The sequence below is a fragment of the Vanessa cardui genome, chromosome 1, assembly GCF_905220365.1.
Source record: "Vanessa cardui chromosome 1, ilVanCard2.1, whole genome shotgun sequence".
Classification (NCBI taxonomy): domain Eukaryota; kingdom Metazoa; phylum Arthropoda; class Insecta; order Lepidoptera; family Nymphalidae; genus Vanessa; species Vanessa cardui.
Window position 1 is genome coordinate 13,884,457 of NC_061123.1, and position 26,601 is coordinate 13,911,057.

Genomic DNA, 26,601 nt, shown 5'->3' on the forward strand with positions numbered 1-26,601 from the left:
AGGCGTGCTGAGCAAATATGCTGGGTGCAGGAATGCACTAACGCATTGTCGACTCTTAATAATAAAAAACGCGTATTTTTTATGTTGAGTCGTATAAATATTTTTAAATAAAATTAAAAGCTATAAATAGTAAGCAAAGTATTGTAATACAGGTATTTTGCTATTATTTTAGACTATTATAACTATAAACTTGACTGTCAACTTCTTACTGTTTAATTATATCATATATTATAGCTTTATTTTGTAAAGAAAATTTATATTAGATTTAAAGTTAAATAATTTGATAATCTCATCGCCTTCCCTTCGATTTGAATGAAGCTCTGCATATGCAAATCAATATAATATGTAAATATACTTTTTTGATGTCAAAGTACGTTGGTCATACTTTTCAATACTAAATTAAAATATATTAAAATTTTATACAACAAATTTAAAACTTTGTTCGAAAATCGAAAAATAAAAAAATATTAAAGTTAAACGATTCTTAGTTATACTTATATGTATAGCAATAAGTATGTTAAGACAAGGGCTTCTTTTTATCAATTGATCACCATCATCCACAATCTGACTCCGTAAGAAATATTAACCATTTTTAAAAAAAACCAATGCCCAACCTTGGTAGCAAGAAAATTTTCAGTAACATTTAATCACTATACATCGCCCGAGGACCCTTTAAAGTTACCTTGGCTGTAATCTTGTATAACGGGTGTGATAATGGCGGAATATCAGAAATAAAAGTGGGTTGTAATTGTAATTGTAAATGTACACAAAATATAATACGGTTCAGTTGATTTACTTATATTGAAAGCCAATAGGTTAGACCATGTCTGCCTCGTGCGACGCTGACAAGTTGAATAAAATCTGTCAGCACGATTTATGACACACTACTATTAGGGACTAGCCGATCTTAACATAAATTTTAGATTAAAAATAAACAATTTGTTATAACAATAATCACAGTCATTATCAGACCGGATACAAACAATTGATCATAAACAACATAAACGCCATTAACAAAAGACAAACTATGATTAATACAAAACATCATTTGAAACTATCAACGCTCCGTCATATATTATTTATCATTTCTTACTCATACTTGGTGGTAGGGCTTTGTGCAAACCCGTCTGGGTAGGTACCACATACTTATCAGTTATTCTACCGCTAAACAACAGTACTCAGTATAGTTGTGTTCCAGTTTGAAGGGTGAGTGAGCAAGTGTAGTTAGTTCCCAAGGTTGATGGCGCATTGACAATGTAAGGAATAGTTAATATTTCTTACAGCGTCATTGTATATGGGTGACGGTGACCATTAACCATCAGGTGGCCCGTATGCTCGTCCGCCAACCAATTCCATAAAAAAAACACCAACCTTTAAACTAAAATATATTATGTCGCTTGTGCTTATAGTTACACTGGCTCACAAGTATAATACTGAATTTACTGGTTGGCGGTAGAATATGATTGTACGGTATATACCCACACGGGCTTCACAAACACACACATCTACTAAATCTACGTCATACAACAACAACAACAGCTTGTATCCTACCACATGTGAATTCCATTAATGGAATTCACATGTGGCAGGATTTCTATGAAATTAGATACATGCAGGATTCCTCACGATGTTTTCCTTCACCGCTGAGCACGAGATGAATTATAAACACAAATTACGCACATGAATATTCAGTGGTGCTTACCTAGGTTTGAACCCGCAATCATCGGTTGAGATGCACACGTTCTAACCACTGGGCCATCTCGACTCCAAATCATATAATTTCATATATTATGCGAAATTAAATAGTCCTAAGCCTATAAACTCGGATTATTTTAACTGTGAAATGCAAAAGGCCGTATCTATCCAGCAACGCAAACAGCGCTGCAAATAAATGAAAAGTTGTGTAAACATAAATGTGGGTTAAACTGCAATATACATATGTGTATTTACAGCACTGCACTACGCATGCAATCTGTCAATACTGTCCAGTGAATAACGAACCTTAATATGTACTATTTAAATATGAAAATCGTACGCACAAAAACGTTGAATGTATGTTGCGGTCAGTATACATCATCGCAAACCGCTAGTCGGCTACTGTAAAATAGCTATTTCATATACTCAAAATTGAAATAGCAGAAAACGTTTGCGGTTTCAAAGTTTTTTAATTTATATCCTTTATTATATTTTAGTAAATTGTTAAGCTGTTGGTTCAGTATATTTAATTGATATATGGAATGATTTGAATGCATAAACTGCGTGTACGCGACCGCGTGTGATTGGAACTCTATGTATATTGAGTTTAAGTACTTACAGTATTAATTACAAAAAGAAAAAAACTGCTGGACTAAGGTCTTATCTCCCTTTGAGGCTTGGAACATATTTCAACACGCTGTTTCAATGCGGGTTGGTTGAATACACATGTGGCAGAATTTCAATTTTAATTTAGTCTGGGTTTGAACCCGCAATCATCGGGTATCGGTGGTTCTAACCACGGGACTATTTCGGTTTTAAAAATGAAAATGAAAAAATAATTATCATTATATAAAATAAAAATAATGATTATTGTGATAAATGTAATTTGTTCTTTTCTACAACACTATAAAAGTCACTCAAAATTTAAACATTATTAATTAACATTATCAGGGCTAACAACGCACCTACAAGTAAAACGTTGCACATGCCCATGGGTGGTGGTAGTCACTTTCCTGCGGTGAGCCCCTGCTCGTTTGCCACGTATAACTTCAAGTTGTTAATTTGTCAATTTCGGGTGTCTTGATATTTAATTGGGGGCTTAGTGAACGATTTCATCGCGTAGTTTTAATATTCTTTGTGCGCATAATAAAAGTTTACACTTTTTCATAACGCGCTTAAATAATACTATCAACTTATATGGCCATTATGAAACGCCTAGTTATAATATATATAAAAACTATGAACAAATATAAAGATCATCAAATACAACATTCATGTTCCATTATTAAATTATTTAATTTCTCATATATTTTATAATAAGGGAGTATTATTACCTCAGCATACCCCCTATATATTTAATTTTGTATTTAAAATTTTGGAAAAAAGTAACGACTGAACTTCTTTCCGATTCTTATCGGTAGAATCTGCATTCTGAATTGCTGATAGCTCTACGTTTAAAAAAAGCTGTACATTTAACATCCAAAAGTCTTGAATAAAGTATATTTTGATTTTGATTTTCACGAGTATTTCTTGATAAAAACGATACTTAAGTTACTCTTCATTTTCGCTTTAATAATCATTATATTATGGGCGGTTATGAATTTATAGGCGGTGGAGACCACTTGTGGACCATATCCTCTTTCACTTTGAAAAAAAGAGATCTTATATAGTCATCATCACCGTGTCAGTCGTAATACGTCCACTGCAGACGTCTTCGTCCAGACAAAGGCTTCCACAAAGGATATCGCACCACCTTGATGTCCGAAAATCCACGACAACGCGATTTCTTAGACATTTTCTGCCTCGCACAACCACTTTGTGGAACCAGCTTTCGCCGGCGGTTTTTCCGAACCGATACGACATGGGAACCTTCAAGAAAAGAGCGTACTTCTTAAAGGCCGGCAACGCACCTGCAAACCCCCTTGTGTTGCAAATGTCCATGGGTGGTGGTAGTCACTTTCCATCAGGCGGCCTCCTGATCGTTTGCCAACTATGTCTTAAAAAAAATATATCCACAATAGCGTGTCTTGTACTGGCCTCGCTTCGCACATCGCTCTTGAAATGGGCCTGCCCAAAGTACGTGTTTTGTTTCGTGACCGACACTCGAAAACTTTCCTGCCCCAGAGGCTGATTCTACAAGCGATATCAGTTGAACAATTATCGTATAAACACTCAATTTAATCGGATTATAACCAAACAAATATTATAATTCTATAATTATAACATTATCTTTACACGTATAATAATTGTGGTTGCATTCTTGCTGATAAACAAAACTGTTTCCTAAACCATGAAAAAAATGTTTCCTACTAAGGGATGCTTTCAAACAGCTTTAAAATTCAATCATATTGCTTTTTACAAAATCACCGTCTGATTTATGTGTAGATAAATGATATTCAACGCTTTTGAAATAATCAACAAAGTCTCGTGGAATAGTTATTCAAATATAAAACTGTAACACGAGCACAATGTAACTTATATAATACATTACGCATTCATTCGATTGTATTTTTATTTTGACATGGTTATCCTGCAAAATACTTTTTTACTATATTTTTGCATGCAAATTTTCCGTTTTGATGTGTGTGTAAGCTATTGTACAGGCACACAAACACATATCAGACCATAATAATGACCGATTAAGAATAATTTAGAACTAAGCGACTTACTATGAATAACTAATTAATAAGAATTATTTTTTGCAGTCCACCCTCTGGTACAAGTGCCGAATCAGCTGGTAGGCGCGCCGACCGGCACAGATGTCACTTTGCAGTGCCACGTGGAGGCTTCACCTAAAGCCATCAATTACTGGACGAGAGAGAATGGTAAGCTTAATATCATATCTACGCACACACACAAACACACACATACATAAATAACTTTGTTTGATTAAAGACAAATTTATTACCAGTTCGGAATTAAATATCATAAACAATATGTTAGGATATATTTTTACGCAACAGATTATCATGCAGTATATCCGTTTATACAAAGCATTAGAACTATATATATATGTACATATATTTAGAACTTAAATATATTAAAAAAAAACTAATAAATTTTGCCATCAACGAACCGATTTTAAAAAAAGATGAATAGGTGACTATATATACATATCTACATATATACACATTCCTCTTGAATTCAATATATAAATAATATAATATACATATTATAGTAGAGAAAAACTGATAAATATCAACTTTGTTTTTTATGTTTGTCCCTCAATTTAAAAGGTCTAAAAGTCCTTATTGTACCCGCGTCAAGTCGGAACTTGTACCTAGTAATAATTAATACAATAATTGCAACATCATAAGCTATTCAAATATACATTCATACCATAAAACGATTCCTTATAAATTTCCCATCGTCCTTAACAACACTACAGCGCTATGAAATGAAAAGCGAATTTTATTCAATGGACATCACAAGCTCGTACAGGCAAATACGGAAACGCAGAAAAAACATTTAATATACTTTGATAAAGACAAGTCCGATATTTAACGAGCTACTCGTAATTCATAAAGCTTATTAAGTCTCAGGCACGAAACTCAAGAACGGAATAAGCAACTAATTTAATTATTCATAAAGAACATTGAAAGCGTTAAAGTAGTCATTAAAGAGGTCGTTATTCATATTTCTACTATCTATCCTGACAGGCCTCGTGGGCTAGTAGCTTGCTCACTAGATAATACATTTTATTAAAAAAAAATTAAGACAAACATCTTGTAAATTTTCAAAGGCTTCTCGTCATAATATAAATGAATGGGTTTTAGATTTCCTCACGATGTTTTCCATATGATTTCCATACATATGTTATATATAAGTTATAAAGTTATTTGTCGTAAATGTTTAAGCTTTTGTTAATTTTAAATTTGGAATGAAAACACAAGTAACCCAAGGCACGGACGCCGATATCTGAGGTAGAAAAAAAAAGTTACAAAAGAAAATTTGCTTAGCACAACATGATCAATTAATAATTAGTTAAAAATAGAATTATTAATTGAAAATAAAAATAGCGTATGATTATATATCCTTACTAGATTTGAACGCGAATCATTATTAGTTTTCGGGTTCCGTACCCAAAGGGTTTTTACCCTTATTACTAAGCTCCCTTCCGTATGACTATCCATCTGACACTAGCCTATATCTCGTGAATCGTAATAGACAATTGAAATTTTTATAGGTAATGTAAAATGTATATGGGAGACCCTCTACTAATATAATTTAATGAAACGATCGCCTCCTGGCTATTTCATCTCATATTAAATTGTTTATTTATATAATATATGAGACAAACAAAAAAAAACCCGCTGATTTTCTTTCGCCGGTTCTTCTCAGGTCAAGGTATTTTCTTTTCCGAACCGGTGATAGTGTTTCAATTGACCATCAATAAGAAAGTGTAATGCTTCTATATTGAATTAAGTTATTTGAGTTTGAGTTTGAGTTCATATCGTTTGTTTTTATTATTAAAGATAATGCTACAAAACCCTTCATGAGCGATTACGATTCACACTTGACTATTTTTTTTTAAACACGAGTACACCAACTCGACTCATCGTGCTTAGTTTTGTTTTTATTATAAGATCACATATGTTTATTTCAATTTTTTTCATTCTTACACTTATTTAAGAATTCTCTGTATCCACTAATGTGTCACTAAAACGTAAATCTCATAATCTAGCGTATGTGTCGCTGTAACTAAAATTGCAAGTTTTGAAGCGTCAATACAGCAGCGCTTAAAGAAACAACAAGCGATGTATAGTCAAAGGATATGTTGAACCCTGGACTATCCTTAGAAAGAAGGGTAATATTTCCGATTGTTTATATATGTGATAATAATGTTACATTTTTAATAACTTTATAATTATTTGATTCAAGGTAATATACAGCGTGTATAAAAAAATATATCGTATTTTTCATGTCGGTTTTTCATTTCGTAACGATTTATTTTGACTTTGATTACATAGCGTCAATGTTACAACTTATTAACGGCCCCGTAATTATACGAAGGGATGACAACGTAAAATATTGCCGGAGCGGGAAAAATTAATAACCTGAAAGAAATTCTAATATTAAATTAACTTTATTACATTTTTAGAAGCGTTTTGTACTGTTACGTTTTCACATGTAAATACAGAGTAATGATAATACAGATACCATGAGACATTTCGTCTAAAACTTTTGTCGTTTGAAACTATAAATTAAGGTTAAGGCCAAAAATAATATACAGAGTACTGTCTTTATAATTAACAAAACGAATGGAAGTAAGGAAATTGTATAAAAACACGTTCTAACTAATATAAATAAGGCTCTTAGCCTAAGAAAACGTAGAGGGGTCGGCAACTTCATTACTTCTCATTACAACGACACCCTGGGAATGAAAGTTGCTTATTTAGTACCCAGGTGACAGATGGTCAAAAATACAACTCGCTGAAATGATTACGTAGGAAGTATTTAAATGGGAGGTTTTCTTTGCCAACGATGTAGGCGGAATTAACTTTATTGTATCATTTTATGTCATTCTTATGTTTCTTCATTAAACTAAGACGAAAGAACTGATAGAGCATAGACGTAACGTACATTTTTTATTCTTAATTTCCAATTCAATAGATATTAAAAATATTGTATAAAGTATTCTAGATGAATAGTAACACGTAATCGAATAAAGTTGTGTATGGCAAATTAAATTTAGCGTCGCTTTTTTGTAACAAATATTTCAGTGAAAATATATTTTTTCGATCTTTTTCGCTCAGCCTGTACAAACTTTTAACGAAATGCACCACTCCATGTAAATAGGACAAAGAGATGCATTCCGAATTCGAAAGTGAAACAATTTTCGAATACGGCTAATGCAAACAGGGGAACATTCCAGAGGCGCCGATATCCCCGGATAGTGCGTTTTGCAGCGCGCGACAACGACCGGCCACTAAAGTCGAGTTAGGAATGGATTTACGTTGCTCGCTAGTGCACCCACGGCATGTGCGGCCGAAAAGCAGCTGCCCCCGACCGACAAAACGTACAAAAGTTGTTCGCAATGCGGTCCTTAAATTGTTTTTAAACCGATGACTTTCGGGCCGTTCGCATAAGTTCCAAAGATTTGTTTAATTTTATTACCCACTGTTTTTCAACTGCTAATGGGCTATTTTAACGTAATTTTTATTCGTTTATTTATATATCGAAAAATTTATTTAAAACAACGACATATGTTTATTTTATGTTCTTTGTCAGTTACATTCGTAGCCACATAGTTTCGTACGGTGTTTTTTTGCTCAAATGCTCTATAGACAACAAATAAAACACATCATAATCGTATTTCGCGACTAGAATTGTAGTGGGGGCAGATTTAGATGCAGTTACAAAGGCAACCGAGCCCGCCATTACGCGGCCGGAGCGACTGACCGCGCAAAAAGCGAACCAAATTCTATTACCGCCCGATATGCAACAAAGACCGCCGGCCGCCCGCTTCAAATTGCTTTAGGCTACAGTCGCGATATTTACTCACACATATCACAATATCCACACAAATAAAATTCAATTTTATATTCACTTTTCGATATCTGAAAACATTGTTATAATATGTTGCGTTCTGTTGATCATTTATTCGAGCACGCTGATTTGTTTATGGCCTGTTTACAATAGTCACAAATATAGGTGATGGACGGTCAGACGGCTCTGTAGGCCATAAATTGCGAGGAGTACAAATTAAATTAGGTAATACACAGGCGTGACGAGCAGGGACAAGCGGCAGGGCGGCCGCAGCTGACATGGAATGGGTGTGTCCGATGTCGCAGGCGACCGAAACAGCCTCTGCAGTTTTTGCCATAATTTTGTTGTCAAACCTAATTAAAATTCCAGACTTATCGATTTTCGCTCAAACACCGAATATTAATATGAGAATTTATGACATCAACCTTCTTTGCTTTTACGAAACCGTACGAAAAGTATCTCATAATACGGGTACAATGAAGTATTCATATAAGACAATATAATTTTTACTTATTCTATAGATAATTTTGTTTTTGTTTTGCTATGCATAATGAAAATTAAATTATCAGCTTGGCTATCGACACTTATCGTTAATTAATAAACTTGTTGGGTTATAAACAAAAGAGGGTGTGTCCTTCGCAGACCAACGTCAAGCAAGGTGTCAGTTGCAACGAGCGAGCCGCAGATTTGTGGTCAATTCATACGGACTCAAGCCCACAGCCGGCTGTCCAGTCAACGTTCTTGCCTTATAAATAACCTTTCAATTAGAAATATATAATACTAACTAGCGATATTTGTACTATGATTTATGAAATGAACAACTGGCAAGTATCGATTCTGTAAAATGAAACAATATGTCAATATAAACGAAACAACTTAATTGAAAATAATAATAAACTTTAGATTTTAATTACGCTATATATTAGGCTCATTTTCGAATGAATTTTTAATTTATTTACGGTTGTTTTACTACCACCGTTTTCATATTCGAATAATTTGAAATGTAATAAAGTGATAAGAATGCAAAAACTTCGTAATAAAAACAATCAAAAACATTAATAAAACCAAAACGTCGAAATGGGAATGAAGAAAATATTTAAAAAAAAAAGGAAAAATAAGCAATATATAAAGAATTCAAGCTATTTTTAATATAGGACAAGTAGAAAGCAACCTGACCCTCGACCGCAGTAATAATGTAGCTAACAACGAAAATCCAGCGGAATCGGTGGACCGACTCGCTCTTTACACATTTTAAACGTTCTCAGCGGATAAAGTAACGAGGTACTTACAATATCTCGGATAAAGATGATCTACTGAAGCTTTCCCGTTACGATATTTATGAGAATAAAAATAGCGAGTAATCTGTTTTATAATGTTTTATTAAAAATATGAATTCTTGTATAATGCAATCTATTAGACTATGAACAGGATGATTTTTCTTGAGTGCTATCTGCAAGCATTACGAGTGGATCCATATTTTATATTGTGTTCCTGTTTTATATGTGCAAACGAGTGAGCAGTAACAGTGCAATTGCAGTCTCGAAAGTCGATGGAACGCGAAATGTGACCGTAAAGAGATGAAGCACAAGATCGACAATTTTAGGTGCTATTTTGTGGAAACACTACCAAATTCTAAACCCAACTTTATGTCGATGTGACTTGGAGTTTGAACCCAGGACCTCCAGAATTATAGATTTTAGGCTAGCCACTAGACGAAACCAGCATAATATACTAAACCCTAACACATGCATAGTTGGTGATAGGGTTTCGTCCGTCCATTGGTATGTTCAGTCAATAGGCGTGAGTAGTAAAAAGCAGACAGATCAGACAAGCCAAACAGGATTTTCCCTGGTTTTACTATCAGAGAAAACTTAACTTATATACTCTACATACTCTGTATGATTTCGTGAGTTCATGCAATGAATATGCCAAACATGGATGTTTCGAGAACAACTAAAGGAGATTCCAAATGTTATCCAATATGGTACACCAAATTTCTGACTAAAATACTAATGAAAACTTATACTGAAACTCAAATTACTTTATTCAACGCATAACATTTTCTTATTGATGGTCAAATTAAACACTACCACCGGTTCCTAAAAAGGAACACCTTGACCTGAGTAGAACCGGCGAAAGAAACTCGGCGAGTCTTTTTTTAGTCAATTTAATAGATACATAATTGTATATAAATAGAAACAGCATATAGATTCAGGTTAAGTCAATTAATTATAAAAATAAGAAATACGAGCATGTCCGGATTTTTATATTTTCGAAGTCTAGAAATTGAACTTAGAAATTGAATTGCTGCAACAAATTGGATAATGTTCAAAATAATGTTCAAGAATCTTAACAGAAATAGACAGCCTATCACCATTTGGCGACTTTTCGACACAAAAATGACAAGAAAATCTAAAAATAATTCCATTCCGTCTGTTCTTCATTTAAAAAGGGTGTAAGCGGAAATGGTTCTGATGTCGTCAACCTTTTCGTCAAATATTCTGATTGTATATATTCAGAACAAATAATTAACAATCAGAACCACTTAATATCACAAAAGTACAAAGTTTATCTTCAAAATACAGAAACAGATGTTTATAAAATTTAAAAAATAGTAGATTTTGTCACGCTTTTAAATAAAAGTAGTAGCAACAAAATCAATTGAATAAAAGTTTAACATCTTTTAAATATCTCACTGGCAAATCACAGCGTCGAACTTGTGGAACGTAAATGAGCACTTAGAAGCGATTCTTTCAGGTCCCAATTTTGGTCCTGGATTCAAAACCAAGATCGGGCCGATAATGTTACAGGGTCGTTCTATAGAAGTATGTACACTTCATTGTCTCAGAAAGCACGAAAAGCTGTTGGTTTTGCGCCTGATCTCTTAAACTGAAAATGAGGTAATAGAAAATCTCTCTTTTTGAGTATTCAGATTTGTTTTGCACTTCAATATGTCGACTGGTCTATCTTAAGATTGGCCTCCGTAGTCAAATACGGAAATAAGCGTTCATTTTTCCTTTAAATTGAGATATGTTACCTAAAAGGGTTTTATTATTACTGAACGTTTGTGTGGGTTTTCATCATTTATTAAATTAAAACCGGGCACGAAACATTGTGTTTCATCTATAACAATTATTCCCAAGTCATGAAACAAAATCAAGTAGTCCATGCCATCATAATAAACATTTTTAATAAGGTATCACAGATAGTGTGTTGTGGCGAAGAATAAAAAAATGCCCATTTCTTATTCTGCTCTCAACTGTTTATCAATAAAATCTAACATAAGCAATTTTGGCGAATCTCTGATGAGAAATACCATCAAAAATAAATACGCCTTACTATTTTACAAGGTTTTAAATGTAGGTATATGTTACTGTAAAAGGTCGAACTACGGTAAATCTTAAGATTTAAGAGTAAGTCTTAGGTTTTACCGACATGGGTTGGTAAATGTAAATATTTCTGAAAATGAGACTTTTTTTCGGGCTTTTACCATTCCATTTCAGTATATGTTAGGTTAGGTTAGGTTATTAGAAACGCAAACCCGTTTGGACATTTACTATTAAGAATAGGTAAATATTAGGCTTTACTGGGTAGTTTAAGGATTAACCGTAGTCCAAGCTTCTACAGTAACATATATACAAAATAAAAATAGTAACTTGCGTTACCGAACGAATGTCATAACTCAGATACATGAAAAGTAAATATAAATCGTAAAAAAAAGTAAAAACTTTTTACGTTTCACAGTTGACAAAGTCTCGAGTTACAAGTTGTTATACATACAAAGTGTATGATCACGTGTAATATTACTCGCATAACATGTCGAAACAACATATTTCACTTCGGTATCGGGCGGACAATGGTCGGAAGTGCCAGAATATAAATGATCGGAAACGCTCGTGCCTATCGAATAAAGGGAGAACCAATAATAGCGTCAATGAAATCTATATAATACGTAGTACACATTAGATACATATTTTGAGTGTACAGATTTCATTAGAAACTGATTTTTTTATACTGTGGTTGTATAAGCTATGATATGATAAGGCGTTCCGTTTATTTTCAATGCGCTTCGGGTAACATTTACTTGGTAAGCACTCGAACTGAACAGTAAGTCTTTATCCGGAAACTACAATAGGATATTATTTTTCTAAAACTGAAAAAAATATTACAAATTAGCTTGTACTGAAGATATGTATTCTTAGCTAACCTCTCAACTAATGCCTCAATTCTTTGTGGCGTAATATATTTAAATAAAAAGAATGCACGATCAAATATCGCAGAGTTGAGTATGTTGATTTTCGCGCGAATTCTCTTTTGACAACAATTATTGTGTTGTTGGCTATTGTCTATTAATTAATTTCTGTTATTAGTTATTATTGGTTCTGATTGATTTATGATGTTATTATTTGTTCATTTAAGATTATAAAAATGTTATTTTATTGTTACGTTATTTTTTATTATTACTGCACCACCGATCTCATATTCTATGAACTATCCTACCGTTGGATGCCTGGAAGAGATCGCTTTGTATGTTGTCACCAAAATTGCCTCTTTTATTAATGCCAAATTTATGTTGTATATTTTAATTTCTCTTTGTTGTGTACAATAAAGAATAAATAAATAATAAAATAATAATAAATATGAGACAACATCACATACATTACTCTGGTCCCAATGTAAGTATCTAAAGCACTTGTGTTATGGAAAATCAGAAGTAACGACGGTACCACAAACACCCAGACCCAAGACAACTTAGAAAACTAATAATAATCTACATCAACTCAGCCGGGAATCGAACCCAGGACCGCGGAGTGGCGTACCCATGAAAACGGATGTACACACGACTCGACCACGGAGGTCGTAAAAAAAAATTTTTAAAAAACGATATATTACTTCTGTTCTCCTTCTTCCGAAACCCATCGTAGAACAAGCGCGTTAAATTTAAATTATAACATTTATACGATACTCAAAATATTCAATGTAAATCGATTGCCAACATTTCACGAGTGAGATTCTAGTGAATTCCTACATAATCTCACCACTGTCTATAAGAATATTATAATTAAAATGACAGCACTGTCGACGTATTTACAAAAAGTCGCGTCGTGTCCCAATACCGGGAATTTGTATTCGCTTTTGTTGCATCAATATAAATTTCTGCGAACTCGATCTAGCTTTTCTTTTATAATCTGGACTGTACGAAGTATAATTTTATACCAACTGTTCTTGATGGCTTCACCCACGCTAAACGCTACTGTTCTGCCCCCGAGTTTCATCGCAAAATATTTCTAAAATTGGACTACTTCATCGTGATTTAATTAAGTACAGCACACAGTTGATATCAAAACTAAATTTAGTTTCAGGTGCTAATTTTAGTGATCGTCGGTTAATTATCATTTTACTTTGGAATTGGAACTATATTAACCGATCGAGGTCATAATCCCACAATGTATTATGTATATAATATATTATATTTTTAAGAACTGTAACAAGAAACTCGAAACTCATAATAGAACGCGAACCTGAATTGTTAGAATGTTAAATGCAACATTGCCTATACTAATTACATATATATATATTTTTTTTTATATTATTCTTTATTGCACAGATCAAACATGTACAAAGGGCGGACTTAACGCTATTACAGCATTTTCTGCCAGCCAACCCAGAATAGTGCAGGAGAGAAGTCAGTAGGGTGTGCACAGAAGTTAAAGAAAAATTTAAAATATATACATACCTATAGACCCCTATACATATGTATATATAATAATAATACAGTAAATTAATTAAATCGATGTTATACATAATATAAAATACATAAATATACATATACATAATATACATAAATATGCACAAACATATACATATATAAGTACATAAATATTTAACATATATACATAAATATAAATATGTATATATATATTCATATATGAATCCAATTATGAGAATGGTATTGATGAAAAGACATCACACAGTGTTGACAGACGACAGATAAAATTCTTTTACTTGGCGCTTGAAGGAATCGCGCGATGGAGCTCTACGAATAGAATCAGGCAAAGTGTTCCAAAGCCGGGCTGCAACTAGAGAGAAAGAGTTGGAAACAAAGCCAGATTTATGGGAAGGTATGAAAAGGGTAAGGAATTGAGAGGATCGTAAGGGCTTATTATGAGTAGAGGAAAGAAGAGAAAATTTAGAGGATAGGTAAGTGGGAGCATTAGGGTCGGTAAGAATAGAGTAGAGAAGACATAGAAGCCGAGTATATCTACGTTCCCTTATAGGAAGCCAGTGTAACTGTTTCCTAAAACGAGAAACGTGGTCGAATTTAGTTAGCTAAAGATGAAGCGAATGCCAGTGTTAAGGAGACGATTAAGTTTATGCAGGTGTTCTTCCGACAGATCGAGATAGCAGGAGTCCCCGTAATCAAGAATTGGAACCAAGAGGGTAGTAACGAGCTGGATTTTAGTTTCCATGGGCAAAAAATTTTTTAAACGCATCATGGAATGCATAGTGGCGTAGAACCTACGAGAAACTTCTTTAATATGTTCCCCCCAAGTGAGTTTACTGTCAATGATAATGCCGAGGTCTTTAACACTACTACTGAACTCTATCGGTATATTATTATATCTTAGGCTGGGCAGAGTCAGAACATCTAGCTTAGCTAACTGTCTCCTGCTACCTATAATGATGGCTTGACACTTGGATGAATTGACAGTGATACCATATTTAGCGGACCAAGAGAAATGCGGTGGAGATTATCATTTATGGAGCTAATAGCCGCGGCAAGATCATTGACAGCAGAGTGTTCGTAGAGCTGCAAGTCATCGGCATACAGATGGTAGTGCGAAGTTAAAATTTTAGTGATGGCGTTTATATAATATAATATTATAGGCTGTGAACTTCTAAATTGTTGTCGAGATGAAGAGATTGTTAAAAATATATATACACCAGAATTTTAAAGATTAATTTTGTAGTTCCTTGATAGTTTTGTTTACTTTTTAATGAATTTCATTTTTATTTTTACTAATTTTATTTCATTTGTTCTTAGTAGTATAGTATATTTTATTAAATTAGTAAGATTTTATTTTAATTGTTAAATAAATAATTAGTGTCGATACTTGGGGTGAATACTTTAACGATTATATTTTTCAACTGAAGATTATAATTATTACTATAGAATACACGTATCAAAATGGCGTATCAAAATTTATCGTTGTCCAAATTTCAAGAGTGAAATAAGAAGGAAATTCTTACAGAACCGCAAAGTTGGTGAAAAAACTTACATATATCTACGATATATTTTGAATCTATGCCATTTAAGAGAATCATCTAATCTGCAACCGATAAGTGACGCTGTAACGAGGGTAGCATTAAGATCACTTAATTTATTGAGTTTCATCCCCTCCCTTTTAATACAGGCGTAATTTCAAAAAGCCTATACATTACTATCACAGACTGCTATAATTTTCAAATGCGTGTTATTTGTAGCGAAAAAACTACATACTGTATTTGTTATTTGAATTTATTTTCGTTTAAATTTTAGTTATATACTTTATGTCTTCAATATTTGCCAAAATAATTTTCTAAAACTTATATATTAGTGTTAAATAATTTATCTTGACAAAGTGGGGCAACTAGGACTGTATTATACATCCTATAGTCAAAATGCTATTATCGTAATGTGTCTTGAAACCTTCTTTAATAGCTTACCAATTTGCACATTTTTGACTTCAAAATTGAAGACCTTGCATACAATCCTTCATCCCCAACTCCACTCCCTTAAAAGGTTGAATTGAAAAAGAAAGTAAAAACTAATTTAATCGAAATAGATTTAGTATTTAAATCGTGAAAACGTAACAGACAGAGATTTATAATATAAATAACAATAATTACTGAATGTATTTAAGATTTTTCTTAGTCTTCTTTCTTTCTTTCTTAATCATGTTCCGAACTGGTGATAGCCCCACGTTATTTGGACATATTTTTTACAAAACAATATACCATCTTGATTTTTGTCCCGGTGATTATGAGACGAACCTGCACAATGCACATATACAATCAGTTATTGTGTTATTTTGAAGAGCCGTAGTTGTGCAGATAAATAAAGAAGATCCTTGTTTACAATTTAATTAATTTTTACTATTTAAATAAAGGAATAAAATACTGACCACTTACAGCTGTAAAAGAAAAAAAAAAAACATCAAAAGACTCCAATTCCGACGCAACTAATGTACTCTACTTGATATTAAAAACTTCTATTTAATTACTAGTAAATGTTTCATCGTTTTGTCAACAAGTGTAGATGTATATGAACTTGCAGTTTACAAATAAACGATACCAAAACAACATCACAAGTTTTGAAATTCTGAAAAATATTTTGAATAAACGCGAACTTTCGCGAGCGACCCATTAGTAAACACACACAGTAGGCACACACTAGTGGTCGCCCTCGGCTTTGCGGTAGGTTGTTAGTTGTCATGTGTTAGGTAAAAAAGTAGCCTATGTCCATTCTTGGAATTCAAGTTTGCTTCATATCATCATCAACAACAACGGCCTGTAAATTCCCACGGCTGGGCTAAAGGCCTCCTCTCCCTTTGAGGAGAAGGTTTGGAACATATATATTATATTCGCATTGGAACAGCGTGGTGGACCACGCTGTTCCAATGCGGGTTGGTGGAATACACATGTGGCAGAATTTCTATGAAATTTATCACATGCAGGTTTCCCCACGATGTTTTCCTTCACCGCTGAGCACGAGATGAATTATAAAGACAAATTAAGCACATGAATCAGCGGTGCTTGCCTGGGTTTGAACCCGCAATCATCGGTTAAGATGCACGCGTTCTAACCACTAGGCTATCTCGACTCTTGCTTGCTTCATATCATAATTAGTCAAATTTGTTTCAGCGAATTGGTCGTGAAGGTGCGACAGACAGAAAAAACATTTTTTTATTTTTGAATATTATGTTTACTTAATTGATTGGATCAAATGTTTCTCACAGGTGAAATGATAATATCAAACGACAAGTACCACATGAGCGAGATCAACAGTTCTGCGTACAGCGTACAAATGCGGCTCGTGATCAGGAACATACAGGGCACGGATCTCGGCGGATACAAGTGCATATCGAAGAACTCCATTGGAGATGCTGAGGGGAATATCAGATTGTATGGTGAGTTATTTTATTTAATATATTTGACGACCTCCGTGGTCGAGTGGTGTGTACACCGGTTTTCAAGGGTACGCCACTCCGAGGTCCCGGGTCGATTCCCGGCCGAGTCGATATAGATTATCATTAGTTTTCTATGTTGTCTTGGGTCTGAGTGTTTGTGGTACCTTCGTTACTTCTGATTTTCCATAACACAAGTGCTTTAGCTACTTACATTGGGATCAGAGTAATGTATGTGATGTTGTCTCATATTTATTTATTAATACTCAATTAATATCAATTGCTCCTGATTCGAGATCCTGAGATGGTATCTTCACTTGATTGAGTTTTGAAAAATGACGATTTGTAATGCCTGTGAAAGCCTACCTAAATAATGTGGGTAGTAAACGGACTCGTGGTATTATCACTGCTGTCCTTAACACTATCCTCACATTTAATTTCAATGTGATAGCAGACAGACTGGATTTGTTTTGTTGCAGCCTGAGTGAACTCACAATAATGTTACTTGGAATATATCATATACAATTTAGTATTATATTATAACATGGATAGATGCAGCAGCAAAAAAGATGTATAATCATTTCGATCATAGAATTAATTAGTTTTAAGTTAATCATAGTTTAGTTTTGTAATGTATAAGGTAGCCCTACGAGAACTACATACTCATCTTATTAACTCAGTTCCTAAAATGACATTAAAAAAAAAGAAAAACGTGGATAGATATTTTAAATTTGTTTTTTTTAAAAGTGCTGTTATATCGAATTGTGACACAATCATGTAATGATATGTATACAGTGTGGCATTAAATAAATAAATAAATTTGAAATAATTCTAGCATAGAACTAAAGTACTTTTTATTTATTTTTTATATTATAATTTGACATATTATTTTAATTTTAAAACGATATTTTTATCATCTCTCATCGTGTTATATTCCATATTTGAAGTATAAGTCAGCCAGTGTTACTAGTTACATAAGGGACTACTTAATTCTTAAGGATGGTAGCGCATTGGAGTTATAAGGGATGGTGATTAGTTCTTCAATGGGTAATGGTGCTCACAATTTCCCATATACATTGGCAGCGTAAGACTTACCATAAGTGGGCACTAACATATCAGCTCGCTGATACCAAATTATTATATTGTCGTCCATACGAAATATACTAAGAAAGTTTTTCATTGATAGGACATTTGAAGTACTTTTAAACCAATATACATCAAACTTATACAAGAAAATGCATCGTATTTTTGACAAAGGTTTAGTACATAAGCACGACAGACATTTGCTGGTGGTTTTACTTGTTATATATCATATTATTAGTACACAGACTAAACACTAGGCTAACTAATAAATCAGGAATATGTTACTATAAATTAAACACCGCAAAGTAATGAATTGTGTTAATCCGAATATCAAAATTACTATTGAAATTTTGGTTTACAAGCTATATAAGACTAAATTTGATTTCCAAAATATATTGTATATCTCGATATCACAATAAAAGAAGTAATTCACTGCCAAACAGTAATATTTAGTAGTGTTTTAATAGTATTTTAATATTAAAAAACGAATGATTCGTTGTATTCAGGTATAAAAAACAACATCTAAGTCCCGAATGCTTTTTTATATGATATTGGTAGGAGAACGAGCATGTGTTCCACCGATGGTAAGTTGTAATAGATGATTGCGCTATAAGAAATATTATCCTCTCCTTACGTCGCAAGTCACCTGCCTTGGGAAGTAAGATGTTATATTCCTTATTCCTGTAGATACACTGTCTCACTTTTCCGGAGAAGTGGAACTCGACAATGCTGGGTACTGTTGTTTGGTAATAGAATATCTGATGAAAAGGTTGTACCCAGACGGGCTAGCTATCTCCAAGGATGGAAGGAAGTCTAAATATTTCTTATAGTACCAATATCTAAGCATGTGGGTGACCACTTGCCTATCTATTTACAATAAAAAAATAATAACTGTTAAAACAAGTTAACTTTACTATGTATGTATGTATTTATGATAAAAGTTTTAATTTGAATCTTATTCGCAACAGAAATGGAGTTGCCCTATCGCAAGAACCGACCAGACGATGATCGCGATTCAGATCTAGAAGAGACGAATGACGTCCGATCCAGTCTTCAAGGGTCACTCCGAGAGGGCGGGCGTACGGAGGACGCAGGCTTCCTTGGAGGAGGAGGGCCGCCCTCCGCCGCCGCGTCCCGGACCACGCCGTACGCAATCTTTTTAATATCAGCCCTAGTCTACGCCATGGGCCAAACTTTCTCCTTTGTAGGGTAACCACGAAAAATTAAAACGGATAACGTACAACGTACAGGTAGCGACGAATTAGAATTATTGTAATAAATACAGGTTATATAAATTTACATCGAGCCCGGATAATTTGATTTAACAAATATTTCACCACGAATTTCGATGGCACTGTCCGGGAAAAAGAGAAAGCATGGCAAGACTACCAAGAGATCATATGCAAGAGTACCTCGTGGTATATCACGAATCTATCGTTCTTCCAAGTTTTAAACATGATTTTCTCATTACCGCGTCTTCCCACTCTATACGGTTGGATATGAAATCGCTTTTGTGAATTGTTATTTATATTTGTCCGATTTCATATTTAACAAGAGCAAACTCGTTAGGATTTAATTGTATAACTTACGGAAAACAAGGACCAGATAGTTGGAGATTACCTCACAGATGTACATCAGTGTTGCTATGTTTTATATGAACTTATAGTGACAATTAAACTGTGGATATGTGATGTGACCGTGTATAGAGATCCCAGCTAAATAATAATCGTTGTATATGCTTAGATATGTCACCGGGTAGTTATAAATATCAACGATTATAATAAATTTGGCGAGATTGTGAACTGTCAAAAAACTTATAAAGAAGCGTTCACATTTACGCGAATGTTAGATACTTCATTAATATGATATTTTGTTTATTAATACCCTTGCCTAACTTCATTACTACTACTATTTATACTATTTATACTATTACTATATATACATACATTTGTTTTAATAAAAAATATAAAAAAAGATATGTAGTAAAAGGATTGACAATATTTAGGAAGTTGACATTTTCGCTAGATTTATTATAAGTTAGCTGTATTTATACTTCCCGGAAACAGATACATGTGATATTGTCAAGCGATAATAACAATTAAATCAGCCCATGTAAAATATATAAAGTGTACCACTTAGCTCCTCAATATACTTACTACTTCGCCGTCATAATGTAACGACTTTATACTACTTCATATTTAAAGAATATGCAATTTGATATTTTATCTTAATTTAGCTGTTCTAATAGATTCATTTGAGATTTAAAATTGAGTGTATTGAAGCTAGAAATAATCACAATGCTGTTTAATAGAAAAAATATATACATTGATTTAAAATTACAAAAAATAAAATAAAAAATATATTTGTATATACGTTACGTTAAACTTATAAATGAGTAGCTTTCTATGGAATTATATATAGCTTTTTTTGTAAAATGTATATGTATAAAATATATATAGTAATCAGATTATCATACTTATAGTATTAATGTATATTGAAAAGCTATAAAATATAAGATATACAATAATAATTGTTAAACATAATATTGTTGAATTTATGAACCACCATTTATAAGCTATTGTAAATGTAATTAAATATAGCCATTAGTTAAGCTTAGGGAATGTCAGAACGAATTTTTATTTGTTGATTAATAATTATTGTTCCGTTTAGTTGACGTAAACAACATGTACCTTTGCTGCCAGTGTCTACGTACAGTCTTATAATGAATGTATAATATTGCCTACAAACCATTATAAACATACATACCTAAAAGGGTTGTTTTATTTACCAAATAGTTATATCAAAAACGGCCTTATCATTACATAGTAGAAAACAAAGTCGCTTACCATTGTGTGTTCCTGTATATGCTTAGATCTTTAAAATTACGAAACGGATTTGGATGCGTTTTTCTTAATATATAGAGTGATTCGAGAGGAAGGTTTTTGTATATCATACAAGCACAATTTGGAAAAAAAATACTGCTAATTTTAGAAGTTTCTAATGCGATGTCATATCATTGCACCCGGGCAATACCGGGGGGGGGGAATCGCTAGTTACTAATATTATAATTTTTTTAATTTTTTAATCATTTCTTATTTTAGAAAAGGTATGACAATAATCTCGGTCTGAGAGATTTCGGCGATGGCTAATTTCAAGGATTTTTTGCCAATGTATGACATATTATAGTTCACAAGTGTGTGTATATAGGAGCACTCTTCATTCCTCTCTCCTATAATCCGATGGAACTGTGGTCGATTTAGAACACGTTAACAAGTTAAAATCTCTGACGAACCTTAGAACATTATCAAGTAGAAATCGTTACTCAACATAGAAGAATAACGTTTCTTTTTTAACAAAACTATATGAGCAATCTTAAAAATTGTATTTAATTGTCTTTCTGTATTAGCACACTCTGAAGCCAAGAGTTTACCTTGATGTAACATTACTTTAAGAAGTAGTAAATATCGTCAACTCTATTTAAGACACTCCCTTCTTTTAAGTGCAACCCGTCAACACAAGAATCAAAAAATATAAATACAAGTATGTTGACCTTTTAAACTATAATGTGATTTAGTTATACTTAATTTTAATCTTTATTTTGTTAATATTAAGCTACAAAATCAATTGAAACAACATTTTGATTTATAACCATACTTAACAAAGGCAAGCAGGGATAACAAGAAGTTAAGCCGATACGTCAGTAATTCGCCGCTAACCATGGGACCAAAGATGTTGTATCCCCAGTGTAATCACACTGCTCGCCCTTCAAAGCGGAACTAAGCAATGCATATTGATGTGAAATACAATAATTGTATTGATATAGGTGGTACCCACTGTCCTATACAAAGCTCTACCAAATGATAAATGGAGTTGGCTGAAGCTCAGAATTAATTAGATATTAATTCATCTAGTTATGAGCATAACTATAATTTAAATTAAATTATTACATAAATATTTCAGTGTGCATTTTAATATACAAGTATTATTTAGGTAATGTATATATTCAACAAAAACAGCCTTAATTTCCCACTGCTGGGCTAAGGCCTCCTCTCAGTTTGAGAAGAAGGCTTGGAACATATTCTAACACACAATATTTATATATTCCCATTAGAAATTCAGGAGCTCTTATATCTTCTATCTTGTAGCGAAATGAACACCCCGAGCTTTTTGGTGTTTCGCGAAGATTTATTCATTAAAATCGAGCAAATACAAACAGATTTATTTGTCTTATTTATTTATTTATTCTTATATATCTTTAGTATTTTCAATTGCTGCATAAGCTACCTGCTGCTGACGATCTGGAAGATTTTGGTTGAAAAAAGATTGTTTTTGCGTACGATTGTGAATCGTGCGTTTTATTTCTCTTCGGTCACCTGGAAATGTCATTCGAACCGTCATCCGACTACAGATTTTTATGTTTTCTTTTATGAAAAAGTACAGCATCCGAACTGTCGTACAATTGAGATTGAAAACTTTTTTGTGAAATAAATTGAATAAAAATTACTGATGCCAGTACCAAAAATATGCAAATAGTACACAAACAATGTGTTACAGAGTAACCCTAGCCTTCAATACGGTGTTATGAGATTTGATTCTATATCATAATTTATATCACACTGTTCTTGCATATTATGAATATAACAGCGGCTTTTGAATTTACTTTATTATATACAATTATTATTGTAATTAATTGATCAATAATTTGTAAAACTGTAATTAATATTATTTTCTATGGCATAGCATTTAATACTGGCATGTAACACTATTTCTTATTTAAAATATGATTGAGCTGTCATTAGAAAACAATTGGACGATAGCGTGGTATTCTAACAAGCATAATTGTAAAATGTAGTATTATTTTGGTCATCCCGATCTACTGAAATTACAAATGATAAATTAATAAAATCATTACATTACAATCAAATTAAGCCCCCCATTTGAAATACAGAGTATCTAATAGTTGTATGTCTTGTATTAAAATAAATATACCACCTGGGTAGGTACCACCTACTCATCTATTTTCTATCGCTAAACAGCAATACTTGATAAGATGAAAAAGCGTAATTGCAGACAAAAGGAACCGTTATAAGATTTCGTACAGCCCTAAAGCTATAGACAGTGGTGACCACTTAACATCAGGAGACTCATTAGCCAATCCACATACCCAATTGACATATCAAAATCAAAAGTCATGTAAAACCTTTTTAAAACAAGCATTCTTTATAAGTTATGTGTAAAGAAAATACGATGAAGTCATGTACATGTGGTCAGCGCTCGACTCTATCGTGATACTCTCAATACCATCTAGGTCTATAGTATAGTAGTATTGTCAAAACAAATCCAACAAGCCCAAACATGACGAAGATATTTCGAAAAGATTGGGAGTCCCTATAGTCATCTACCGGTCTCCTCGTGAAACCACAACCATGGAACAATAATATTACTAAAGTTACATATATACTCAAAATTTAGTTAACTTGGTGAAAACTGGTATAAAATTTTATTGCAATCTATACTGTATACTAAAAAGTTAAGTTAAGATCCATCGCAATCACTACATAGTATAAAACAAAGTCACTTTTTCTGTCCTTATATCTCTATATATGCTTAAATATTTAAAACTACGTAACGGATTTTGATGAGGTTTTTATTATAGACAGATTGATTTAAGAAAATTTTAGAGGTTTCTACTGTGATGTCTGAGAGCTGAGATGGCCCAGTGGTTAGAACGCGTGCATCTTAACCGATGATTGCGGGTTCAAACCCAGGCAAGCACTACTATATATATGTGCTTAATCTGTATTTACAATTCATCTCGTGCTCGGCGGTGAAGGAAAACATCGTGAGGAAACCCGCATGTGTCTAATTTCATTCCGCATTGGAACAGCGTGGTGGAATATGTTCCAAGCCCTCTTATTAACGGAAGAGGAGGCCTTAGCCCAGCAATGGGAAATTTACAGGCTGTTACTTTTACTGTGATGTCATATCATCGCACCCGTGTGAAGCCGTGGCGGGTCGCTAGTATATGAATATGTCGCAGCTAACATGTTGAATTAGCCTTTTAATTAACAGCCTCGCCATTTAACTCGGTACAGTTCAACAAACGTCCTAAATAATATTGATTTAATTTATCTTTCATTCATTGAATAGTTCAATTTCCTCTATCTACTGATTAAGTAAATGATTATGAATTTATAACTATATCATAGTTATTAATATAAGACTTAATAACATGAAATGCTTGAATACTATATACAAACACTAATTAAAAATTGTTATATATACTGTATAAATCTTGACCGCGTGGAGTGGTAGCAAGAATGCTAATATCATTTTTCCGTTGAATCGTAATTCTGATCCTCTGGGCAAAAATGAACCAGCCCTCCTGTCACCAGCGGAGGCAATTTTAAATATTTCTATATCTATTTTGAGTTCTTTGTATATATATTGATGCATTTAACAAAACTAATCACTATTGGGCTCTCATGACAACCACGTGTAGGCCCTGCTTATATTCTTTTCAATCAAATACCATACTGTTATGATTTTTTTAAATATAATTAAATATAATTTGAATTGAAATAACAATATTTAGTACGGCTTTATTTGAAATAACATTTATTAGTATAATTATTGATTCGGTTATCGACACTATAGTGGGACTCCCGTCACTTTCTCTCGTAGCGTCGTGTGGCGAGCTAGTACTGCCTGGTACGAGAAAAACAAAAGGCGGTGGATTTTGAACGGGCAGGGCAGAAGAAAGCTACATTCGTGGATGGGCGGTAAAAGGATATAATTATATAAAATAAGCGGATAAATAATATATGTGATTGGTAAATTAATATAGTGACATAAATTAATGTTATGTGAGTAGTGTTATTACTTTACAACAATTTATTCTTTTTCGTTCGTCGAACTCAGTAATTCCATTAAAATTACAATTAAAATAAGATGTGAATCTCAGGCGAATATATGAAATTCTGAGAATGTAGCCTCGCCCTTATAATTGAATGAGATTGCCCCTTTATCAGGAAGGTATATCTCATGTAACCCTATTACAAAACCTATAGTAAATTTGTTATCGAATATCGAGTATACCGTGCCTTATATAAATTAATAATAGCAGAATTAATACCACATCGCCCCCAACTTGGAGACGTAATAACTTAAATATATTAAGAAACTCTGTTAAATGTCAATCAATAACAACATTTATAATTGTTTACGTATACGAGAAACAAACAAATTTATGCAAAGATGTCAATCTAGTTACCACTTAAAATTAATTCAAATAAATTACATTTAAAAAAAGAATAAAAATAAAAACAGAAAACAAAAAACGGTAGTAACTCTTTTAAGGAATACGTAAAATATTTTTGTCTTCACTATTAGTTTTTTTGTAATAAATTGAAATAAGACTAGGTAACTTGGTGATAGAGCTTTGTGTAAACCCAAAGAACCCTTCTAGTCATCACTTAAGTTAAGTATAAACAGTATTACTTAGTATTGTTGTGTTCAGAAAATCGAGTGAGCTAATAAAAATTGTAAGAAAAAAAACAACTTCTCGGTTCCCATATGTGGTAGCGATAGAGCTATTTAAAATTGCGTGTAACATCGATGGTGAATGTAAATCGAATCGAGTATACTAAAAAGAAATAATAAAATAATGTTTTTCAATCGATAAATATTTACATCGATTTTTCGTGATTACTTTACGTACAGTACTGACCTACAAATGTAATGTAATTATAAATCGAAGACGGTGGTGACCTACGTTGCTACCTATTAATATAATTTAAACTATATATATCTAAATATTTAAATCGATTTGACGTGACCTTACGTACAACACTTACGTCAACGATTCCATAATACATATCACTAAGCGCCCCTCTTAATTGGTACCTTCGAGTAGAGAGGTGTATGTAAGTGTGATCTAGATAGGGCGAAACCGCTTGCATTAGCGAAATTACTCGAGGCTTTATTATTTTCATTGCGACATCCCTAGTTAAGAGTTTCGGGTAATAAAAGGGGTGTAGGAAACTAAATAATTCGAGCTATAACATTTAAATTCATGTGTTTTATTCGTTTAATATAGTTATTAAATCTAAGAAATTGTTTATGTAACTAGACGAGAAAGATATGTAATTATTTTTTTAAAGAATTA

At 32.9% G+C, this 26,601-nt stretch overlaps 1 protein-coding gene across 2 annotated transcripts in view; it reads left to right on the plus strand.

Annotated features, from left to right (window-relative positions):
* LOC124534043 (lachesin-like) overlaps window positions 1-21,186 on the plus strand; it is a 107,038-nt gene extending 85,852 nt beyond the window's left edge. For both annotated transcript variants that reach the window (XM_047109683.1, XM_047109693.1), the window contains exons 7-9: window positions 4,401-4,520; window positions 17,184-17,354; window positions 19,403-21,186. In XM_047109683.1, the coding sequence (XP_046965639.1) occupies window positions 4,401-4,520; window positions 17,184-17,354; window positions 19,403-19,647 (536 nt within the window). In that variant the 3' untranslated portion in view covers window positions 19,648-21,186. The remainder of the gene's footprint in view (window positions 1-4,400; window positions 4,521-17,183; window positions 17,355-19,402) is intronic.
* Window positions 21,187-26,601: the final 5,415 nt, after the last annotated feature.